This window comes from Pteropus medius, unplaced genomic scaffold (genome assembly GCF_902729225.1).
Source record: "Pteropus medius unplaced genomic scaffold, Ma_sr-lr_union100, whole genome shotgun sequence".
NCBI lineage: Eukaryota > Metazoa > Chordata > Mammalia > Chiroptera > Pteropodidae > Pteropus > Pteropus medius.
The window spans coordinates 6,639,854-6,665,647 of record NW_024355205.1 but is presented as its reverse complement, the minus strand read 5'-3'; the positions used below and the strand labels follow the sequence as shown (position 1 = coordinate 6,665,647).

The 25,794-nt window shown below is 41.8% G+C and overlaps 1 protein-coding gene and 1 pseudogene across 1 annotated transcript in view; one reads left to right on the top strand and one right to left on the bottom strand.

Annotated features, from left to right (window-relative positions):
- Positions 1 to 25,431, bottom strand: part of IQGAP2 (IQ motif containing GTPase activating protein 2) — a 251,621-nt gene extending 226,190 nt beyond the window's left edge. The window contains exon 1 of the mRNA XM_039857724.1: positions 25,091 to 25,431. Coding sequence (XP_039713658.1) covers positions 25,091 to 25,136 — 46 coding nt within the window. The 5' untranslated portion in view covers positions 25,137 to 25,431. The remainder of the gene's footprint in view (positions 1 to 25,090) is intronic.
- LOC120599035 (uncharacterized) lies at positions 495 to 613 on the top strand (annotated as a pseudogene).
- Positions 25,432 to 25,794: the final 363 nt, after the last annotated feature.

Genomic DNA, 25,794 nt, shown 5'->3' with positions numbered 1-25,794 from the left:
TCACTATAAATTACGAACAGCTCCTTCCAGAAAACAATTCTCAACCAGAACATGGTTATTTAAACTTCTCTTTCATATCTCTCTAGATTCAAGTAGAATGAATTTGTTCTTTGCTCCTGGTACCACATTGTAAGACAATTTTCAACTTAGGAGAAAAAAGAAGGAAGAAAAGCTACAAATGAGTAGTGACTCAGGCAAGGTGAGATGTCTACACGCACTCAACATTAAACAATGAAGGCAGCATGAGTGGCCAGGTGGGTTCTCATGTCTGCCCTTTGGCTCGACAGCTGCACCATGCAGTTTACTTTGTGAGGAAAGGCTCGCATTCCTTCCCCTTCCCAATACACACACACTATGCACACAGCTTACTCATTCATTACTAGAGCTATTTAGTGGCTTATGTCAATCCATAGGTCTTAATAATGACAAAGACTATAAACATTACATCCCAGTTTTACCTTGAAACCATTTTCATTCAAGAAAATGAGATCAGAGTCTACGGCCGTGCCACCCTGAACAAGCCCAATCCCGTCTGACCTCGGAAGCTAAGCAGGGTTGGGCCTAGTTAGTAGTTGGATGGGAGATCACATAGGAAGACCAGGTGCTGTAGGTGTAAAAAATAAAAAATAAAAAAATAAGGGATTGTAAACTGACAAGGTTCTTGCAATCTATGAGGTCGACCAAGGGTTGCCTCGCCTTAAAAAAGAAAAAAAGAAAAAGAAAAAATGACATTAGACTACTGGAAGTTAAGAAAGACTTCTTGCAACAAATATACCACAGTTTCATTTTAATTAGAAGAGAACAAGAAAGGTAACAAGAATTACAATATCACCTACACAAAATTTGAGAGAGTAGATACATTATCAACTAGTGCCTTGTAGCCCGATCTCTATTTATAGTGCCCTTAACCTTCTCCACTGGCTTTGTGTTAATGTCCTAGCAGGAAGGGCTCAGATCACACAGATGAGAAGTCAACCACTTCATCGAGTGATGCAGGCTTTAGGTCCCAGTTTTTGTTGTTGTTGTTGTTGTTGTTTTGTTTTGTTTTTTAACCAGTTCCTTTCTTTCCTCTCATGGTCATTCTTTAGCTGGTAGGTAGGGTTTTTCCGCTCCCCATTTTAAGGCTAGGACAGCTCTTCTTGATTCCTGGAGTCGATGCAGGGAGATCTAAGTACCATCTTCCCACTCTTCATAAGCCTGAACTTCATTCCCCATGTGCTGTCCTGCTCCAACTCCTATTCATCACCCAGGCTTTGAATGCCCTCTTTACGGCACATGGGGACTTCTCATGCTTACTGTCTTAAGTGAAGCAAAAGTTCTTTCGTTTTTGTATCTTTTACAAGTCCAGTGCAAGAGGAATGCTTGTCTGCAACAGTTTGGTCCACCAAGTTATCCAGAAGGTAGGGAAGTAACAGGATTAACACTTTGCAAGCTCAAGACACTGAGGCACAAAAGGTAAGTAACTGAATGGCAAAGGATACCTGGCCAGTTCACGACATAAGCAGAACTAGAAACCAGCACAAACATGTATGTGCCCGAGACTCACCGGATCCTAACTACTGGCTTTGTAAGAAACAGCGCTTTTACAGTGTTTACCTTCTCCTCCCAACATGCTCATTTTCCCACTAGGCTCTTAATCCCTTCTCGCTCTGTTGGTTCTTTTTCTCCTATTCCATGACTTAGACATACTTCTTCAAAAGCAGGTACTTTAGAAAGTTAATTTGTTTTTTTCAGGGGGAAAAAAAAGAGTTCACTAAATTGTGATAGATAAGACCTATGAAGGAATGTGATTGATAACACAGAAGGAAGGAAGAAGAAACAATGGGAGTCCCAGGCTGTGAAGACGAATGATGATGGTGGATAGTGATTAAAAAAAAAAAGAAAACATGCTAACCACTACTGAGCACTTACAGTTGTGCTAGACATTCTCCAAAGCCCTTTATATAATTATTTTAATCCTCACAAAAACTGTGTGAGACAGGAATTATTATTTCCACTTATCAAATGAGGAAACCGAGGCACAGAGTAGTCATGTGTGGAGACAGGATTGGCACCAATGCCGTCTGGCTCAAGGATCCAGTTCTTAACCAATAGGCTATGTGGCCTCAAAGACAGCTCTGCTTATAAGGCAGTAATGGGCAGCATGCCCTCACCAACATTCTACTTAGCCTAGAGTTCCTCTGCAGTTCAAGGAAATGAATACGGAGTCTGGGTGCAGTGAGATGAGACTCAGGTAACATGATTAAGCTCTGGTATTTGTAAGTCAAGAGACTGCACACAGGAGTAAATATCCTATCCTTCAAAACAGCCATATGAGAAGCTCTATGTTCATTCCAACTTGGCTGCCATTGCTGAGCACATTTTTAGATGCCTCTTCTGGAATGTCCTTCAACTCAATTATATATTTCTTTTAAATATCCTGAAAGTTGGTCCTCAAAGATGGATCACATATTTGCAAACAACCAGTATTCAACTTGAGCCCAGCCTAGAAAATAAGGTGGCAAAGTGAATGTCTCATTGCTTTAGATTATTTTTTCCTTCCTGGCTGAAAAAATGATTCTGATGGCAATCTTAAAAGAAATTAACAAAAAACTCTGAACTATAGAAGCTGATTTGAAGGATGTTGCTTATTTAAATGTGTAAGAGCTAGTTTTTGTTTAGCCTCATAACTTTATAGTTACATCTAACAGGTAAGAAACTTTTCCCTTGGGTTTCTTCTCAATTTGAGAATGACAATGAGAACCTCCGAGTCACTACATGCAAATGGTAAAGCACTGAATTTAAGCATTAGGCTTTGACATAAAATATCCTGGATTCTAATCCCAATTCTGATATTCACTTATCTCTAAGCCTCAATTTTTCCATTTGTAAAATGGTTTGTTATCTAATTAGTGAGGGTACAGACAGGAAAGAAATAGTACTCCAACAGGGTAACTGAAAAGAGTTTAAGGAAAGCACGATTTATTTACAAGTTCAGGGAAATGAGCAAGGGCTGTGGGGTACCAAGTAGCCAGCAACAGCAGAGAGCCATCACCTCCCCTGGTCTAAAGGGAGTAGCCGCAGCAAGAATTTAGCAGCAGGAACAGCAGAAGAGGGCCACCAGACCGGAGCTGTGGCTTTCAGCAGAGGAACCCGCCTCCAACCCCAGCCTGGGGAAAAAGGGAGCAAGAAAAAATAAATACCCTGACTTATCTCCTCAAAGCCAGAGGGCCAGGGAGCCCATTCACATCCATTATGTCCTGCCTCCCAGGACATAGAGCATGGTGGACTGGCAGGGGCGAACAGAGAACATCCAGCCTAGCATCTCACAAAGTGTGATCTAGTCCTCTCATAATCACTTATTTGGTGTCTTTCTGTATCCTACTCAATGGTAAATGCCATACAGGCAGTAAGTACCCACCCAATTCACTGCCAGCCCAGGGCAGAGCTCAGTCACTGGCACAGGGTCACTCTCGCTAGCTCTCATTAGGATATTATTTTAAATCATATCATTGTTTGAAAAATGAGATATGACTGGGTTGCTATACAGCAGAAGAAATAAACAGAGGATCTTATACCTTTAAAACACAGATCCAGATCTCCATTCTGACTTCCACCCTGTTCTATGAGCTCGAGGGGTGTGTGATATTCAAATAACCCAACCCAGAATATTAGGTCAGAAACAGACCAGGTTAAATCTTATTAAAGCCATAAATCTTTTCTAATGCTGCTGAATTTCCTCAATTTGATTTTATGAATACAGTTAATTCCATTTGGGAGATAATACAGCTTAAATGTTTCAACCCAACATGAGTATGTCTATTCCTAGTTGTAAACAGTAACACCATTATACGAAAGTCACTTGGAATCACCATACCTTTCAAGAACTGTGCTGCCATCAAGAAGGAGACTTCTCAGTAAAGAGAAGAGGAACAAAACAAAACAACAAAAAGACTGGTTTTCTTAAATTTCTCTGGTGACTCCAGTGCATGCTAAGCACACTAGTGTCTACTTGTACAAATATTACACCCACAACAACTGTTCATATAATAAAATACAAGGAAGTTAAAGTGTAATAACAGCCCTGGGAAGAAAGCAATTCCTTCTCATAACTTTTAGATGTTTGCCAAATTTATATATTTTAAAAGTTAAAATATTACACAGCAACTCATACTGTAAGAGCAACAGAGGAATACTTGATTCAATAAAAATTTAAACAGCATAAAACTAGAGAAAGTATCAAGTGAGTTCTTCATGCCCAACACCCACCAAAGTCCTACTCTTTTCCCCATTAGAAAACCCGATTAACAGTTTGGTTAATTTAAAATTGGTTAATTTGATTCCTTTAAAACTGCTTCCTAAATTTTTACATATATGTTTATGTTAAAATGTTAATGGATTATTGAATATACGTGTTTCTATAAATAATATTTTCATTTTATAGATGGATATATTTCCATGTCGTTACATAGAGAGCTATGTCATTCTTTTTAAGGGCTGCATAGTATTTCTAACATACGTATTTCATAATTTATTTAAGCCACTCCTCAACTGCCAGGCTCTTAGGTTCACTTCAATTTTTCTACTCATATCAGTCATTTTCATTAATTCTTTACAACATACACAGCTCATCTTTTATGTCCCAAATTATAACGAACTCATTCTTGATACAGCTTTGCCGACTTCTGCTCAAGTTAATTTTCTATCGAATCAGTGCTATGGTATAGCGTGGACTAAACAGTTGATTTCTTTTTTCTTAAGTGGTTACAAATGTTTTGACTCATTCTATTAAGAAGTGGGGTCTATGTCCCATTCACATGATTCTGGGCAAACATGCAATGGCTTCGACCAGTAGAGAGTGACAGAAGGGATGGTATCTGACTTCGAAGCGAGGTTAGAAAAGTCCATGCGGTTTCCTGTTGGTCTCTAGAAAGCCAGTCACCATGCTAGGAGGACCACATGGAGAGTCCACCTGAGGCCCCAGCTGAGTCCAGCCATCAAGTCATGCCAGCACAGGTACAGGGCATAAGAATGAAGAAGTTTCCAGATGATTCCAGCTTCCCAGGAGTTTAAGTCTTTCCAGCTCATTAATTGGTCCAATAATTGGAGCAGAAACAAGCCATTTCCACTGTGCCCTGCCTGAATTTCTAGCCCAGAGAATCTGTAAGCATAATAAGCTGGTGGTGGTTTTATTCACAAAGTTTTTGGGTGATTTGTAACAAAGCATTATGTTAGTCAGTAAACATAGGTCAGCATGCCCAGCTCAGGCAGGTGACACGTTCTCTCATCCCAAACCTTACTACTTCTATCACCTCTTGTTATAAAGACAAGTCCAAAGACTCTGAGGTCTGGACTAGGATATCCAACTCGTCTTTAAACCATTGTAAACTCTCTTGTCCTCACCTATAAACTACAGATATCTACTTTCTCTTCCTAGAGGGATGTGTGAAAGAACTAAAAAATGTGCTAAAACCCTATGAAATAGTTGTGTGTGTATGTGTGTGTGTGTGTTTCTTATCATTCATCTGGAACAAAGATTCAAATGCAAATCTCCAGTGAACTTGGGATTTAAGATTTAGTCAGGATCTTTGGACTTCTAGATGGAGAGTGTAAGAACTCATTTATTTCAACTGTCCCACAGAGACTTTCATAGACTGGCACCCTTCTAATTTTGAAAAATTATGAATAGTGCAAATATAACATCTTCATCGGGGTGATGGAAATATTAACTAATTTTAACACAGACAGACAAAAAATAAAAGGAAAGATACAGAAAGGAATAAAAACCAGAAAGAAATATGCCTAAAAGCTCATAATGGTTATATTTGGATAATAAGATTAATTATTATTTAAAATTTTTCTTGTTTGTTTAATAAGCAATGTAAAGACACGGCTACCTTGGAGATTAATATCCAAACCTGACTCCTGGCACATAAGAGTGGGTGACTTGGACTCCATACTTTCATTCGCATCACTAATTTGGGATGTCTTCCTTCCCACAGCTCCCAATATGACCTCCCACTCCATCCAATACCACCTCCCACTCCCACTTTCTTCCCTAGTACCAGCAGACCTGCAGACACAAAGGCTTCAGGGTAACCGGTGCAGCAGCAACTGCTTTTCATGTTACTCAATACCCCGGGAGAGCATCCCATGCTAGAAGAGAGTGTGCCTGGCTGCCTCTCATCCCTGCAAAGCTGAGCAACTAAAAAGTTATACCAAAGCCCTGAGAGGCTGGTTCTCCGGTATAATTCTCTCTGCTCAGATATAACCCAGGGAGCCAGCAAACAGTTCAGAGCTTAAAATGGTCCAATCTGCTGCCTTTCTGGAGCTGGCTCGCCCCTTCGATGCCCATTCAGGGAGTGCAGCCATCTGTCTCTGGCTGTCCTGTTAAACTGTTCCTCACAGTGACAGGTAAGGAGCTGCAAGCATTGGTCCTTTTGCTGCCTGACAGCCTGCGAGGCTACGTACAGGCTCAGGCCTGACATCCCACCCACACAAAGGTCTGTGGGCAGCCCTCCACACAACAGATTGCCAAAGGCCTTATGCTGCCCCCACTCAGAGTGTTCCATCATCCACCCGAACATATTTGCCAATTTTCCTTTAACTGTCAAGAAGTGGTCCTTATGAGAGCCTGGCTACTCGAAGTGCGATCTACAGACCAGCAGCACCGGCATCACCTGGGAGCTTGTCAGGTTTGCAGTCTCAGGCCCAGCCCAGAGTGCCTGAATCTGCAGATTCAGAACCAGATCCTCAGATGATGTACAGGCATGTGAAAGTGTCAGAAGCGCTGTATTAAAGAACCCTCATTTAAAATGTAACATTTTTTTGTCAGTATCAACCCCATTACACTAGTCATGGTAGAAATTTTGAGAAAACAGTTTTAAGTGGTGGGAAACAGCATAATCGCATTCTCAGCAGAAAGACCTCATTATTCAGCACTCTTGAAAGTGAAGGGGGCACAGCTCAGATCACTTTATTTCAGAGCCAAATCTGAGAGCATGAAAGTGAGGCTATTTCATTTTAAATCACCACCCACCATCACAGACACTAATTGGTCCAGTAAATGGTATTATAAAAGCTTAAGGTGGGAGCTTAGCCAGAACAAAATGCAGCAATACAAAAAGAGATATCCAGAAAACAATTCTGTTTCTTTACCTATAGCAGTGACTCTCAACCAGAGACATCTGGCAATGTCTGCAGACGTTCCGGGTTCTCATAACTGAGAGAGGATACTACTGGCATCTAGTAGCTCAGGAATGCTACTAAACATCCTACAATGCACAGCACCCCACAACCAAGAACTGTCCAGGCTAAAATGTGACTTATGCCGAGACTGAGAAACCCTGACCTACAGACTTAGCTACGGTGTCGTCACCTACTGCTCACCCCACCAAGAAACCTGCCATCCAGTAAAATGCCTGCACGCCCTGCACTCAATGGTTTCCCACCATTGGCTCAGAAAAGAGCCTGCTGTTGAGTGTGTGACAGCCAGGGACAGAGGAGCCAGGGTCCTTTCAGCAGGAAGGCCCCCTCCTTGTCCCTTCATTACCCATGCAGCACAGGCCTTAGGTTACCTATTATAAAATCATGGAAGAGGCCTTAGTGATCCCCTAGGCCAGCTCCCTTGGAGGCATATTAAAGGGGCTGCATCCTGGCCTACTCAGCACAAAGACCGGTTCCTTTATAACACAGAGGACAGGGAGACTGGACTCACAAGGAATGCAGAGAAAGAAACAATGGCGCAAGCCCCAGTGTTTGAAGTGCTCAAGCAACTATTGAATGGCAGTGCTCTATTTATAGCTCAACTTTCCTGAAAAGGCACCCTGCTTCCCCTTTTCTCAAATGCCCAGGCATCCTCTCCAACAGTTTTGGCTTCCCCTCTCCTCCAAAAGTTGCTGTAAAGATGGTCTAGGAAAGTGAAGCACATTTCAGAAAACAGAGAAAGATCCATGCTAACAGATAAGGGTTTACCCAGAAATGGCCCAACACCCACCATGCCTTCACATAATGAATAGAACCCCCCTTCCCACAAGATATCTAGGTTTAGACAATGAATTATACTGTAGCCTTTCTTCTGGGGCATGCTATTTCCAAGAAGAACAAAGCTCCAGGCCTGGCGGGCTTCTGCTGAACACAGTAAGCCACAGACCTGAAAGTTAAGGCCATGTGCAATTATGTCTAATTTGGCTCTTGCTGGTGATGTGCCAACTGACCGAAATCCTGCTCGCTGAAAATGACTGGAGGATGATGAAGGGAAACACAGAATTGAGCACATGCACTCTAATCTTGTGACTTAAGGGTGTCAAGAGAGAGGTTATTGGCACAGACCATGGGAAAACTTGCTCTCAACCTGACCCATGAAGTTAGTTACACAACAATTTCCAATTCGAATTCAGTCCATCTTCCAACTTCTAACACCAGCACACATGAAAAACTCCTATTTCCATGTGACACACACACACTGACCTATGAGGCCTAACTGGCTTTATGGAGTTCACAGGCTGAAGGAAAAGGCAGCAGAAAGGCAGGGCCAGCAAGGTGATTCACTGACAATTCATTTTATCACACCAACAATTTCTACCTGACACTGATTAGCTCAAGTCAATCAAGTCCAGATGGGGAAGGACTTGATATCTCAAAATCGGCAGGAAAAAACTGAAAATTTGTGTGAGTGGGTCCCCTCTCCCATTTAAATATGATTACAGGTCTCTTTAGAAAAAAAAAATATAACTATAGAACAGGAAACATGGTTCTCTCTAAAACAACTGTTAACAATTTGATACATTTCTTTCCAGTCTTTTCTCCCATAGGAATTAAGTTCTAACTTCTCCACAACGTATCCTGCCTTTTCACTTTATTATATAAGCATTTTCTACATCATTAGAAACCAATCCACTTTAAGTTGTTTCTGTGGTTCCCCAAAGGCAACATTAACAGCTGTCTGCTATTCGGACTTCAAAAGTTTATGTGTAACGTAAGGTAGTAAATAAAGAGGATGGGGAAGAAAAAGGAAACGATAGCAATAAAATTTCAATGAAGAATCCATCTCCCAAAATAGTCTTGGTCACCAGTGTTATGAGTTTCAAACCCCGCTTCTATTCTGCAGCAATCTGTGAAGAGGGCAGGCTCTGCCTTCGCTGAGTTAGCACATGTTCCAGATGGAACAAGCAAATAAATACAGGGGAAGAAACAGCAAGGCGGGCCCAGGCTTGGAATCACTGCAGATGAGAAGGGAAGCCGAGGAGGAAGGAGCAGAAAAGACTCAACTGTCGGTGCCTCTTTGGCGTCTCAGAATCCTGCCTTCATGGCAGTCAAGATCCTCCACGCACTCTGCTCTCCTTTCCTCTAATCAATCCCGCATGCATGCCTTCTCAGCTCAGGTCCTCACTCACACTGGCTCTTTCAGAATGCTTCTTTTCCCACCCCCTGAGCACTCACTGCACTGCCAGGCACTGTGCTAAGTGCTTTATGCTTGCTATCCCAGTTTGTCTTCATGATGCAGAGATCAGCCCAAAGTGCCCTTTTGTCAAATGAGCATTTTACTTATATCTCACTACCTTCCTAAACGTATTTGAGTAGGTTAACAAAGATAGATATGTTAGAGAAAAATGTAAAAACATAAAGAGATAAGGAAGTTGGGTAAAGGAAAAAAGTAGGTAAGAATGGTGAAGGCAGAAGGGCTATAAACACGCCAAAAACAATGCATCAGGCCTTGGTACATTAACTAAGCCCCCAATTCGGTTCTGTGCTTTCTATCAACCAAAAGAAAAAAAAAGAGGATATTCATAAACGAGTTAAAGATTTAAGATTTATATCAGAAAGCCCTGTTGCCATAGAGATTATGCTGTAAACAATGTATGTCTCAGTCATCCAGCCTGATCAAATGACTTTTAAATGAGTCTGTTTTCTGCTTAACTGTTGGCTAAACCTACGGGCACCACAAAGTAAATTTGAGAGAAACTGCTCTAAAAAGGACCACACACTACCCAGTTCTCTTATTCAGAATGTGCTGGACAGACTTGAAGTCATTGAGAGGGTTTATCTTATCATTATGAGGGCCTTGCTCCTGAGCAGCGATGCTATTACTGTTCTTTCTCTTTCTGTCTCTCAATAGGCTAGTGCCCACCAGGTATCATCTGCCTTCTGATGCTTCCAAATCCTTTCATGAATAACTGCTGCTTCTGGATTCTTCCCCACTCTTCCTTATTTCATCTGTTTTTGTGATCACATTGGTAATGACCAAGCACTTGACTTAACAGCAGGCACCAGTCAACCCCTCTAACTCACTGCCTCTCCCTGGCTATATATATCATGATCAGCCAGTCATTGGGATAAAAAGCTTAAGATGTATAAAATTCTTCTTTTTCCTAAATGTAATGGCTATACTGAGTTGAATAGTACCCTCCTCTCAAAATTCATATGTGCCCAGAATCTCAGAATGTAAACTTATATGGAAATTAGGTCTTCGCAGATACAATTAATTAAAATCAGGTCACACGGGATTAGGGTGGACACTAACCCAATGGATAGCACTTTCTAAGAAGAAAAAACATACATCTAAGGAGAACACCATGTAACCACGGGGGAAAAGACTGGAGTGATACATTTAAAAGCCAAGGAACTTTAAGGACTTTCAGCAACAACCAGAAGTTAGGAAGAGGCAAAGAAGGGTCCTCTAGCAGAGCCTCCAGAGGGAGCACAGCCCAGCCAACACTCTGATTTTGGACTTCTAGCCTCCAGAACTATGAGAGAATAAATTTCCATTATATTAAAGCCATGTAGTTTGTGTTACTTTGCTACACATAGGAAACTAATGCAATGGCTAAATGCTTTACCCAGAAGACAAAGTACCAAACACTGACTTTTTAATTTGTATCCAACAGGTATGGTAGGCACAAAGTCTGGAGTCACACTGCCTGGGTTCAAATCTTGACTCTGCCACTTACTAACTGTGGGACCTTGGGCAAGTTACTTAACCTCCCTGTACCTCAGTGTTCTCACCTATAAGATGGGGATAACATTACCAGCCTCAGAAGGTTGTTATGATGGTTAAATCAGGTGATTCATGTAAAGTGCTTAGAACAGTGCCTGGCACGTATAAACACTTTATATATTTGCTGTTATCAGCATCATTCGAGTTTGACAGAAAAAGGCGGAGTGCCCTCTTAGAACTGTGTACACAATGCTCACTCTTGTGGTTCTGTCCCCTGTTCCCAGGCATGAAGCACTGTGAGATCTCTCTTCCAGGGCGGTACAAGCAGAGACAGGCCTGACACCAGGGTAAAGACAGTATCTTCCACTGACGTAGAATTGTCTGAGTTTCAATTCTTACTAGGCAATTCTGCGGAGCCAACATTTTCTCTTGTGAAATAGTCCTGGAAACTCCACAAACTATACTTTGCACACTTCCAAACTAATCATTAAGAGATAACAACTTGGTTACGTGGAATTAGACTGTTATATAATTCTCAGCTCATTTCCAACCAGAGAGTAGAAGAATGATCGGCCTTCCAAAACAGCAGGCTGCCTAGTCCTGGATCCACCTTAGCCTGGCACGAGCCCAAATTCCCCAAACATACTTTCTTAACCTGGACCCCAAGGCCCCAGAAGTATATAAAAATGGCCAACATTCACCCAAAGCAATAGTTTCTCCTTACTTTCAGTACACAGTTGTTTTAGAGCTATGGCTCTCTTATGCTCCTGCACCTTTCACTCTGGTTAAGAATCACCATCCTAGAGGCCTTAGGCTGACAGTTACAAGACAGCCATATAGAGATGCCAGGTCAGGAAAACAGTAATAAGTCATTTTAAAAAACCAGGATTCCAAATAATACTTCCTAGGATAATTGTGATTATCTAATATATTTGCAAGTGATGGGAAATAGTAATAGCTTGCACTGAGTGAGTGCTTTCTCTGTACCAGGAAGCAAGGACATTACATAGATGGACTCATTTAATTCTGATCACTATTAGTATCTCCATTTTACATTTGAACAACACGAACCAGGGAAGTTAAGACTTTGCCCGAGGTCACACAGCTAGTATTTGGAGTCATTGAGTTAACAAACTAAAACAGTATTCTATTTTAAAAATTCTATAAACCCCAGAGAAGTGATCTGTTACCTCCCATTGCACAATTTATAGAGACAAAGGTAACTTCTTGTCTATGTACTAATACTACTTAAATTGCCAACCCAAAACTAAACTCTTTAAAAAGTTATACACAACGTAAATGAAATACTATACCCTTGTACTGCATATCACCTGAGGTTGCAAAGAAGTAAATCTTGCCACAACTAGATTTTACACCCTGGACCTTTATCCCTTATGAAGAAGAATGGATCCACACTGGCCCTGGGGAGGTCATCTGAAGAGGTGCCTAGAGACCTGCATTCTGAGTTCTTCCTCGAACTCAAAGAGATTTCATCCTTCTGAGGCTGCTTCAACTCGCTCAACTGAAAAGTAAGAGGTGCATAGCAGTTCCTCATAAAATTAAACATAGAATTGCTATGTGATCCAGCAATCCCATCTCTGGGTATATACCCAGAAGAAGCAAAAGCAAGGACTCAAATATATACTTGTTCACCAATGTTCACAGCGGTGTTATTCACAATAGCCAAAAGGTAGAAGCAACTCAAGCGTCCATTGACAGATGAATGGATAAACAAAATGTGACTTATACATGCAACGGATTTTTATTTAGTTTTAAAAGGAAGGAAATTTTGACACATCCTACAATTTGGGTAAACCCTGAGGACATTATGCTAAGAGAAATAAACTCAATCGCAAAAAGACAAACACTATCTGATTCCACTTATGAAAGGTATCCATAGTAGTCAAAATTATGAAAAGAGAAAGAAGAATAGTGGTTGCCGGGGGCTGAGAGAAGCGGAGAATGGGGAATTATTGTTTAATGAGTTATGGATTTCAATCTGAGAAGATGAAAAAGTTCTGGAGATGGATAGTGGTGACGGTTCCACAACAATGTGAACACTTAAAATAGCTAAAATGGTAAATTTTAGGTTGTGTATTTTCTGACAATAAACACGCACACACACGCACACACACACACACACACACACAGAGGGGTTTTAATTAATTCAATAGATTATAAACCTTGATTGTACATTAGAATCTCCTAGGAAAATTTTTTAAAGTATCTATTCATCACCAGTAGTGGGAAGATGGACATGGTGGCCCCCTGATGTGAGGCACCAGGAGGAAACAGGGTCACTCAGGAGGCACTCATGCCAGGAAACAGGCCTGGATTCCTCAGAGGAGTCAATGTCACTGAATTGACAGGGATGTAGGAGAGCTGTTCCAGCCTGGGGAAGACCGAAGGGATATAACAACCTAAGGCAATGTGAGAAACTTGACTGGACCCTGTGTCCAAAAAAAAAAAAAAAAAAATTTGTTATCAAGTACAGCTGGGGAAAATCTGAGTGTAGATTTTATGTTGGACGGTGGACTTGCACACATGGTACTGAGGATGTGGTCGTGGAGGAGAATGTCCTTGTTGTGGGCATGTGAGCCGGGTGCTAAAGTGTTTAGGGGTGAGCTGTCACGACGTCTGCACATGGAATGGCGTAGCAAGATGCTAACTGTTGGTGAAGCTAAGTGAAAGGAATGAATGTTCACTGCATTATTCTTTGAAGTATTGAGGGTTTGAAAAAATTTTTAATAAACAGGAAAACAAAACAATAAATACCTATACCAGAGCTCTACCCGAAAACAAATACATAGACCATCTAGGGGATGGAATCCAAGGAATCGGTATTTTCTCTGTGAAACTCCCCCAGAGATTCTAATGGGCAGCCAGGTTGACAATTGTGAACTAGAAGAGCTCTAAACCGAGATGTGACATTACGATGACATGTGTAATAGTCAAAGATGTGCAATTAACCTAGGGGGTGGCCCTCTGTTGACACCCAGCAGCCATAGGAAATCTTCTCAAGCCCCAAATGACTCTAGCTGTCCTGCCTTCCACCTCTCTTTTGTTTAAGCCACAACACTTCAACTTTATAAAGAAATGAGTTCTATCAAAAGACTAGGAGACAGAAATACCTTCCCAAGCTTCATCCCTACCTCCTACCCTCTTTGCATTGTTTAAAAAAAAAAAAAAAGATTTCCCCTGTCCCACAAAGCAGTTTCCCTTTATGAAACACTCTCCTACAGCACAGGTCTCAAAGACAGTACTCTTGAAAAGTCTTTTCAATTTTGAGGATCCTATTATTCACTTACGTTTTCAATATTTACACTTTCTAGTAAGAGAAATGCTCCGATTGACAAGAAGGGATCTAGCCAAATATTACATATTAGAATTTAGAAAATTGATATATCAAACATATTGCTACATAAGTCAAAATTTTGCCTTTCAAGTTGGAGGAAGAAAAAAGTCCCATTTCAAACACGGGTCCAAAAGCAGCACATGTCACAAAAACTTAAATGGCACTGCCTTTGAAGTAGATGATTAAGTGGTAAACCTTTTTCAACACTAATAAGACTACACCAAAGGGTTATTCAAATAAGTGGCAAATTACCACACTACCACACACATACACTGGAACAGTTTTCAGACCAATCTCCCACACCTCATACCCCTTTTGAGATAAAAATAAACTCATTTTTTTTTTCAGATGTAAACAGAAGCTCAGAGAAGTCATACCCGATGTCACAAAGTGGCACATCAGTATAGGCATTCAGGCACTAGATGCTGACCTCGCCATCACAGTGATGTCTGTCATTGTTCTAGGGTAACACTTCCATCACAGCTACCTAAGTTTTACAACATAATGCAGGGGACAATGGTAGCTCATAAGGGGCCAGCAGCCCACAGACTAATCTTGTCTTGTCTTTGCACTATTCACAAACGTTTTCCTCCCAATTTGAGTGACTAAGGTAGCAAATGCCATCTCCAGAGGAAGGACATTCCAAAGCTCCTTATCATTTTTATATAAGTCTCTGATCACACTTGACCCCTGAAGGCATTTGGTGTGTAAATTCCATCATACACACAGTGTCTAGAACCTCCAGCTGAATGAAATAACAATTACGAGTGCTCTATGTCTTCTCAGGGTCCTGAGGGCTCTCCTTTTGAGTCAAGGGAATAATCTCCTACTTTTATGTCAGCAACCTTTATTTCATGTGGACAGTATTTCTTGATTCATTATTGCCTTTTACAGATCAGCTTCCTATACACTCTCCCTTCACGAAGTTTAAAAACTTTGAATAGCTACTGCCCACCTGGATGTTTTTTTCCTATCACCATTGCTAACTTAACTTCACTTTGTTGATACTTATGTTTTCAATCTGACCTCTCATCATCTCTATACAGTTTAACAACCAGAGAGTAGTGGACCTCTCAACATTTCAGTTTTTCTGTCTCTCAATCTAACACATTCATGTGTGCATGTAAGTACACACACACACACACACACACACACACACTCTGGAAAATTATATCTCCTTCTAATAATAATAGACCTGTTTTTCAGACACTAATTTTCTCAAGGCACAATTTGTAGCTAATGAAACTTTGTATCTTGAGCAGCAAAGGGTAATTGCTGTAAATTTCCTAGCTATAGACACGTGTTTATAGCAGAAAATTTAAAGAGAAAAAATGTTTAATTCATCCATTATCTTACTACCGAAAAGAGAACCACTGCTGACATGTTGACTGATTTATGTGCCAGACACAGGGGATACAGTCGTGACCAAAAGATACAGCCCCAACCCTCATGAATTTTATTGCTATCCTATTTTATCCATGTTTTTCCCAGGGTATTCAATATAGTACAAAATTTTTCAAAACACATTTGCTTTATTTTTTTGGAAGGTAACAGATGATAAAAACAATTTCAAATAATATTCCCACCCTTGCCCTCAGCCTCCCCACCCGAAGGCAACCTCTAAAAAGATGTTTGCATAACCTTCTAGAGATATTCACAGGTACACAAGTAAAGTGTAACTTCCCTGTTTGGTTGCTAAATCTTGTTTGTCCTACTTAACAGATTAAATATTTTCAGAGATTTCAAAACTCCTACATAGAAGCCCACTAAAAGTTCCATTTCTTGCTCAGAGTTCACCTATCTGAATGCAAAAAGTTACAGCCAGAGCGTATGTCGTAGAGGAACACATAAGCACAATCCTCCAAACTGCTGACTAATTCAAACTGGCAAAAGCAAATATTATAGTATTGGAGAACTAAGGAAGAAAGCTGAGACTGTCACCACGATCGGTGCCTAAGCAAAGAACTCATGTGACCCTGGTTCTCATGAGGAGAGGGGTGTGTGTGTGTGTGTATTTTTAAATGGGCATATTTTTCTTTTAGAAAACAAAACTCATTAGTAGATATAGAATGAAAGTGAGAACATATCTGCATTAGCTGAGTAATGATTATTTCAATGACCAAGACAAACTTCCTGAGAGTTCAATACAAGCAAGACTCTGAGAAGTCACCTTTCTGGATCTGATGTGGGCAGAAAAAAGTTTATGGGGTGAATGGAAAACTCACATTCAGTGAGGCTGACTATAAGACTGACATCTTGCCAGGTCCCTTACCCCAACCCTGCGAAGCCTGCTTGATCAGCCCAGGGCTGAGGCAAAGAACTCAAAAGTGAAGGACATACCCAAGGAGCAGCCAAGTCTGGCTGATCCCAATATTCCCTCTTGCAGGAAGTGAAGAGTAGAGAGGGTGATAGGTAACATTTACATGAAATTTGCCAGAATAAAAAAAAATCGGGTAGAAAAGGGAGGGAAGCTGAATACATGAGTAACCTAAAAGTGAGCATACAAAAAGCAGCCCAGATCCTCTATATCTAATGGTTCCAACATTCCAGTTATTCCTGTAAATTGAGCTTCATTGGGCCTGTGAACCTAAATCCTCACTAACTTTCTAGAGGCCGCAAAGTCTGAGGGATGTCAGATGAACTCAGTGTACTTCCTTCTCTTCTTCATCTCCCTTCTAAAGCCTCACAGCACCAGGTTAACCAGAGTTGGCCACCCCTGGGAGCCAAGTCAAACTCTACAATCTGAACTAGGCATAAGGATTAACTCTTATTTGAAGTAGCTCCTTCCTATCTTGATACCATCATGAACCCTTGGGCTTTCAAACCAGCAGGAGCAGCGATGATGAGCTTAACTCTGAATTAGACAAAAGGATGTTTTGTAACTACAGAGTGACAATTCCTCACTCAAGTATGCCAGTGACAACTACACAATCATTTCTAAGATGGCAAAAAATGTGGTGCAGAAACCTAACCCCATCCAAATTTATTTGGAAACAGTGAGCAACAGACACATTAGGGTTTTTATTTAAGGATATATAAACAAGGATTAATTTTATCTTCACCCAAATTGAGATGGACTCCATTCCCATATAGATAACTAAAGAATTTTTCCCATGAGTATATGCTTTCAAAACAGCATGGGACCAGGATTTTAAATCCACTTTCTGTTAAAGTAAGAACTGACATTCAAGCAAGGACTCTAGGGAAGCACATTCTGAACAGTAATGTTTTTATGCATTAAATCATTGTAACCCTCTGAGCATATACTTTTGCACCTGCATTTTACAGGTGAGGAAACTGAGGCACGGAGAAATCAAAATAACTTAGTTAGAATCCACAGAAAATGAAAGCGAATCTAAACTCAACATTAAATATTTGCCTGGCTCTTGAAAGCTGTTGAGATTATCTTTAATTTGACAGATAATAGAAGCAAGTTACTCATTTAGACAAACAGTACAGTATAGACACTTTAATGAAAATCTGTAATAATAGCAAATATTTACTAAGTGCCTTCTAGGTGCCAGGGTACCAGGCTACCAGCTATTTACTAAACCTAAGTATTACCTAAATATTTGAAATATATGTTGCTTCTATCACATGCAAATCAGTCTTTTATATGGTGATGACTAAGAAAATTCACTAACAGTAAAATATGAGAACTAATACAAAATTATCAGAAACTAACCTATTTTAATTTTTCTTAATTTTTATTTTTCAATTAGATTTGACATTCCATATTATTTTGTATTAGTTTCAAGTATATAGCACAGTGGTTAGACGTTTATATAATTTACAAAGTGATACCCCCAATTAGTCTAGTACCCACCTGGCACTATACACAGTTATTACAATATTATTGACTATATTCCCTATGCTGTACTTTACATCCCTGTGACTATTTTGTAGCTACCAATTTGAATTTCTTAATCCCTTCGCCTTTTTCGCCCTACCCCCTCCCATCTGGTAATCATCCACTTTTTCAAAAAAATGATATAAAAATGTCTTCCTTCAGAGATTTAGTAGTAATAAAGAAAGGAGAATAATTAAGTCGGTTTCTTTGAAGATCTCAAGCAAAAATATCATAGGAATATTCTTCTGTCTTTAATAGCAAAATAAACAGATTTGTAGTTTCCCTATCGTAAGGATGACTTGGGTGCACTTATGCCTATCAAATAATATTTCTGTTAACATATTCAACTATTCTAAAAATTGCAAATGAATGAAACACACTTAAAGTTGTCCTGGAAAAAAAATGGAGTAAGAGGACCTCATTCAGCACTTATTATCCAGGCACCCCTGAAAGGTTTAGATCTCAGAATTTCCAGGCTCGGGGGCCTCCTTTTTATACAAAAAGGTTTCCAGCTCACTCAGCCTTCCCAGTGGCTCCTAACAGCACCACCTCCACCAAGAAATCCTCGAGGCACTGACCTCACTTCATCTCTAGTCAGTGGAGATGTTGGACTTGATCTTCCAAATCATATTTGGTCCCCAGAATGGAGAAAAGCAACCTGAAAGCCATACAACATAAATCCTATAAAACAAACACAAACCTGTATAGAAATCAACGCCTGGGTTTGTACATAGTTCATGTGTGTGCTCAAATGAAAAACACAACAAATACTGTAAATAAAGCATTGAGTAACATGACCATATGTTTACACAAAACCTGCGAGCACTGGGGGAGGGTAATCCTATAGTAGAAGAGACATTTCACCCTCCCATCAGAACAGCGCATCAGAACCACTCAGAGCACTTGTGGCTGGGCCCGGCCCCCAGAGTTTCTGATTCAGAAGGACTGGGCGAACTGAGGAATTCAGCTTTCCCACCAGTTCTCAGATGATGCTCTGTTGCTGTTGCTGCCCCTTGAAAACCACTGCACTGACTGGAGAACAGCTGTTAGCTCCTTTTGAGCACACTGGCAAGAAGGGCCATACATAATCCATGATTATAACATTAAAGGAGAGTGCAGCTAGAGTTTAGTCAAATCTGAGGGCCTGCTAATGAACTGGAAACGTGGCATTGGCCATTTTTTAACAAAACTAGGATGTTGGTCATTTGAGGGCACTAAATCTCCAGTGAAATCTGAGAAGCAAAAATTGCCACAAGTAATGGAGAGAATGAGGAAAAAAGAGGGAAGAGAAACACTACCTCCTTGATATATTAGTTGTTAAGTCTTTGCCCTGCTCTATCGACACCTTTTTTTTTCTTACCTGTTCTCAGAGAATTTACCTTCCGGGATAGTTTTAAGTTAGTTGTCTGCCTCTCAGGCTAGAGTCTGTTAGGCTCCAGCGAGGGTCCACAGTCTACTTCTCTTTGTATTCACTGAATGTCATCCCCACCAAAAGCATAATCATTATTCAGTAATTTCTGGCCTATCCCGAGAGAAACTATCTGACAAACCAGCCCGTGCAAAAAAAAATTCCCAAATCTAGAAGCACGATGAAGAGCCTCTGAGCAGCAGAGAGAGAGGGGGGGCACCAAACACACATGTCCCCAAGCCTCGCCCACCCTCTTGCAGTTTCCAGCACCCTGCATTCCAACCACACCTGACTTTCCCACCATTCTCCACTTCACTGGTCCACTCACTGATGAAAATCTAAGGGAAAGTTTTGGTTTTTTTAAAAAAAACAAAACACCAAAACAATTTACTTCAATGAGAGGTTGAGCCAGGCTACCCTTAGTTGCCCATGAATAAAGGATTCTGTGACCAATTCCCTTTCAGGTACACCTCCCTCCCACAGAACCTATCCAGGCACCATTAGCTTCAACCCCACCAAACTACCCACACAATGAACACACTGAAATGCGTTTCAGCTTTTCCTCTGATCTTCCTTCAAGATCACGTTCAAATCCACAACCTTCGTGCCACCTTCTCAGTGCTCCATCCCAATCCGTCAAGCACTCTCATGCCTTTACTTCCATACATCTAGAAAGTGCACTAACAGAAGTATAAACATTACTTTCTATCTTCCAGATTTTCTTATAAGCTATAACAATCTTAGTCATTTTTCCTCCATCCACAATACATTGTACATATCAGGTGCTCAACGACTTGAAATAACTGCAATTTTAGTACTGTGTCAGGAACCACATCAGCCACTTTTACAGGAATATAAAACACCACCCTTCCAAGTACTGGAGAAACCCCCAAGGCTACAAGGGCAGGCAATGGCCAAGTCAGAATTCAAACCCACACCTATTCAACTCCAAAGCTTTTTGCCATTTCATGGACACCATTCTGTCTTTAAATGGAGAAAAACAGAACAGTAAGGTGAAAAAGTATCTGCTCACTGGTCAGTCAACCCACTACATGGCCAGTGTATGTAAAGTGTGTTTTACAAGTTATCCTATTGGGAATCATTGGAGCATGACACTATATTATAGAAAAGCCTTTCTTTCATCTCAGAGCCTCACAGTGAGATGGGACATGTATATACAAAATTCTTTGAGTCCTGGATGTACTCTATAAAAAGTTCATGTATTCTTCTACGCTTTTTCTTGGCTGGGGGGAAAAAAGTAAAATCAACTTTATAGAACACAATGCATCTACTTTTAAGAGCATACTATCCAAATGGTTTCTGCAGTTTGATAAAATCGTGACAAACATCTGAAGCAGAAAGAAGAGTGGAACCCCTACAACTGATTCAGGGGAGGTGAACTGGCAAAAGCCAGTGAGAAAAGACTTCAGGTACCGACAGCACTGGCTTTCAAGGTCTTCTGTCACTAGCTAGCTATGTGAGACAATCTCATGGATTTCAGCTTCTTTGTGAAATGGAGATGCCACTGGCCCTCTCAAAATTAAGAATGAGCAGAAAAGCACCCAGCTCTTAATAAGTTCATGAACCTTAATTCCACATCTTATGCTAAACTGCCTACCTACCCTGTAGGACTTACCTATCAAACCAAAAGTTGAGTGGCCTTTGTTTCTCTTTTGGTTACCACAAAGACTTGGTGCATTATATCTGTTTGCCAATAAAATGAGCTGTTAAAAAGTTTGTGGAATGGGAAGGTGAGGATCAATAGCAAAGGGGTTAGCTAACATCCTAAATAATACTAAATTCTAAAACAAACTCTGTATTACAAACTTACACTCTCCCAAACAAGTCATTTTGGCTAAAGGCATGTGTAATTACAGTTAAAAGCATACTAAAATAACACTTTAGCTGTTGACCTTAAAGATCCTTGTGAAATGCTCAACTGAAACATTAGCACATGAAGCAGTGACTTAACTTTTTGTCTACTAAAGACAGCATCACATGGCAACATTGCACATATCTCAAACCTTCTGTGGTTCAAATGAAAGCGTTGCTAGAATGATAGAGCCAAGCAGAGTTAAACACAGATGTATTCAATCCTGTTCCATACACCGAGTTTAACTGGTTCAGAACTTAAATTTCTTCTAGGGTTGATACAGGGAAAAGGATAAGAGATTTAGTTATGTTGCCCACTCCAATATTCCAGTGGGCAACATATACAGACAAGAGCAACAAGAGCACTACTCATAAGCTTATAGCATCAGCCAGAAGCTACCTCTGCAACACACACACACACACACACACACAGAGGGTTAATATACTTTTTAAAAGAAACCAACAATGAAACACTGATCACTTAGTTTTACAATGTTTCCCATGAGGGGAAGAAGTTTCCCTGGGAGTCGAAAACCACAGTGCTTGCTACATGCACGTTGATTACAGACCTACAGTAGGCACTTAAATGTTGACTGAATTATCAGTGATAAGTCTAGTTAAAGCCCCTCTTTTGCTCTTACTGGTCTTTTTAACTCTCAAGCAACTAGAACAAAACTGTTGACAGACATGGTGGCAACAAGTTTTCAAAATTACTTTGAAAAATGTATCACAGTTCATTATAACAGCACAAAAGTTATTTGTGAATCATATATACCTAAGCATAAGTGTTAAAGTTGGTTTTGAATGGAGAAAGATTCTGGTTATAAAATTATATACTATTCTGGTAATGTCTAAATTAGTATAGCAGCTTCCACTTTTTCCTCTTTCCATTTCTTCCCTGCAGAACTGCAGCCATGAGATGATATTTTAATTTTGTTCTGTAATAATATCATGCAAAATAACTTCACAGGTTGCAGGAGGATGTGGTCAACATGAAAGTAGCAGAGATTAAATAGAAAGTGGTTTATTTAATTTTAATCCAGTGCTCCAATGCACAAATTAGGAAGACGTCAGCAATCTCTCATGTCAGAAATCTGAGAGGGGGTGCATTCATGGAGAACTCATTGAGAAATCCCTCAAGTTCAACTTACTCAGTGGTATTTTACACACTTTCAGCCTGGTGGAGAGGACAGATACCTTAACAGCCCTAAACTGAGTTCATTTACTCTGTACAAGAATTATTGAATTAAGTGACAGTTCAAGGGGAGGAGAGATGGCAGAATAGAAGATCAGAGCTAAAACAAGTGTAACAACTTAATTCAAACCACCAAAAAGTTGGTTTTAGAGTCCAGTCTCAAGTATCTTTTACTCAGAATGTACAGCACTCAGAACTGTACATGACAACATTTAGGGAGTGTATTGGGACTCTGCTTATTTTTAAATGTTGGGGATAAAGCCTGTTAGGTATGTTTTGAGGTTTTTATTGAACCTGTACTTACTAAACCCCCAAACAAGAAAAAGCACAGCCCTGTCATGCAACACAACAAGGACAATCCTGCATTATCCTTCTCTAGTCTTCCTGTGAAGGGTTCACAGCACTCTTTTTAGTTTTGTGTTGACAGAGGTTCAGAAGGCCAACAACAATCAGAAATTATATATTCTAATACATCATACCATCTACTTTTGCACAATTAGTAATTGTTAGGTAGTACTTATTAACACTAAAGTATAAAAAAGAACACTAAGGTATATTCCACTAGATATCATTTAAAAACTATGAACATACACCATTCATGAACCCGATATCAAAATTATAGAAATGTTCACTTTGAGGATGTAACAGACTATTGTATTAAAGCCTTAATATTTCAAGGTGGTCATATAGTCTGGAAACTGGCAAATATTTTCCATTTTTTTACTATATTAAGTGACCAAAGAATGCTAGTAGGTAAATGGGGCTGATTCCAACAAGGTGGCATATTACACCAGACTCATGAGAAAAGTCGGATGATTTCCAAAGTAAGTGGCCATGCTCTTCATGCTTGTGAGATCTGAACCTCCTGGATTGCTGCTTCTGAGTGTGCCAAAGCCACAGGTTTAGTCAAAGAAAATGAATCGACATCACAGATGCACATGTAGAAGTGGACAGAAATGCAGCATTAATTCATTGCAATTTGCAAGAATGAGGAGACAACACACAGAACAGATCATGGTTTAAAATGTGATATCAAAAACCACTTTTTTGTGTACAGATTTTATGGTAATCTCATAATTTGTCACGATGACAATACTATATGTTCTGGTAACCTGTCATCTATATAAAGGACTTTCACCAATCTGAGGTTGACATCACACACAATGGATGAGCACAACATGCCTCCTTGCACCCAAGAAGCTCTGCTGTCTGTGTGGTTTACCAAAGTGCAAACTAAGGCTACAAAGAGCTGGGTTCTGGTGTTAACTGTTGAACGCATTTCCCTACAATATAGAGGCTGCAGCTGACTCCTCAGGCCTCCTCCTCACCACCTGATACAAACAGGGTCACACTGGAAATCTAACTTCCCATCTCTGACGCTTTATTCCAAGACTGGTGAGGACGAAGGGGACGGTGAACTTACACAAGTGGACTACTCTCCCCTTTTTGTTAGGCAAGTCTGTGGCCCTCCCAATCAGCCAGACCACGAAAAACAACCCTGTAGCAGGTATCACCACCACCTTAACCCAAACCTGGTACCTTTGCCACCAAGGCCAGCCTGGGCAAAAGGTTAACCTGTGATCCTTGGCCATGGCTCACTAACAGGGCCAACCCTAAAGAGCCAGAGAGCCAACATTTTGTTTGCTTTAAAGGAAATACTTCCTGGCACATGTTTAGTAAAGACTCTGAACTCTGCACATGAAGCCACGTGGTTGGTGCTAATCTGGCTCTGTCCACTCCCGAACCGCCTTTAAAGCAACCTCTTTCCGAGGGCAGCGGCGGGCTGGGTAATCGACACCATCTCGTTCCAGTCACGTGGGCTCCTCTCCCCGCAGCAGTCCTCCCGCGTGCGCCGCACAGTCCTGGCAGGGTCTGAGGGGAGCGGGGAGGAGAGAGGCTGGGGTCGGAGGTGTCATTCTGGGCAGCAGCAGGAAAGGATTCACATCTGTGGGGGCCGAACTGGTTCTTTCGGCTCAAGTGAAGTCCAAGAGAACGGGGCAAGAGGAGATGCCTGCCCTTCCAGGAAAACCGACTCTGTCACTAACAGAGTGCGCGGGCAAATAATTTGCGACGCCCACCTGTAGCCACAGCAAACAAACTTTCCTCTCTTTCAGAGTTGGAAGAATCCGGACCCTTACGCCACCCCCTGGCCCAAGCTAGCAGCGGCCTGGAGCTCCGCGGGCTCCTCACCTGATACCCCTAAACCCCCAACCTGGTCTGTCCCAGCGCACAGACCCAGCGTGATCCGCGCGCCCCAGTGACGTCTGCGGGATAGAGAGTTGGGGTTGCCAGCTGGGGATTAGGAATTTGTAAAGACAGCGGCAAGACGCCGCTCACTACTCTTTGCAACTCCAGCTCCCAACTTTGCAGCCTCACAGCCGCTGCCCTTCCGTCCCCTCTGCGGCGCGCACCCGCTCCCTCGCCTTCTCCAATGCGTTCCTTGGGGAGGCGGTTCCCCAAGAGCGGCGGGAGCCCCGGGCGGCCCGCGCACTTACAGCCATAGCGGGGTCTCTGCAGGGAAGGCAGCTCCTCGTGGGGCATCCTGCGCGGCTCCGGGGGCCCGCCCGGGGCGCGCCCCCCGCGACTTCCCTCGCTGGCCAGGCTCGCCGGCTCCGCGCCCCGCTGGCGCGCGCGTATCCGGCCTCTCGCTGCCCTCCCCTAGCCTCCCGGCGATGGGCGACCGGCTCCCTCGATGCTCTCTCGCCAGCTCCCGCTGCAGCCGCCGCGCGCTGACACCCGAGTCAAAGTGAACTCTCCGCCTTCGCTCCCTTCTGGCCGCCGCCGCCTCCCTCCGCAGGTTTCCTTTCTCCTCCAGCCAGTCCCCGTTATCCACCGCGCTTAGAGCGCGCCGTGGCACAGCGACCCCTACCGCGAGCGGGGCGCACCGCGCGGACTGTGTGGACCCGCCCCTGCCCGGCCCCGGGGTGGAAGGAAGAAGCTGAGCAGGTCGCGAGGCCAGGATCCCCTGCAGCTGGGGCTGCGGCCGCCCCGCCTGATGTTTCACTTCTGGAGCGTTTAGAGGGTGGAAGTGAACCTACGCGGACAAGAGCACGAAAAACCTCAGCAGACACAGACTGCCCCAGTCGCCCAGGGTGTTGCTCAGTTACAGAAGGACAAACGGCGCGGTTCCTTTCCCTCTGGGAAGATTGAGAGTTTATCTTTTTTCTTCTTTTTTTACCCCCCCTTCGAAAGTTGCTTC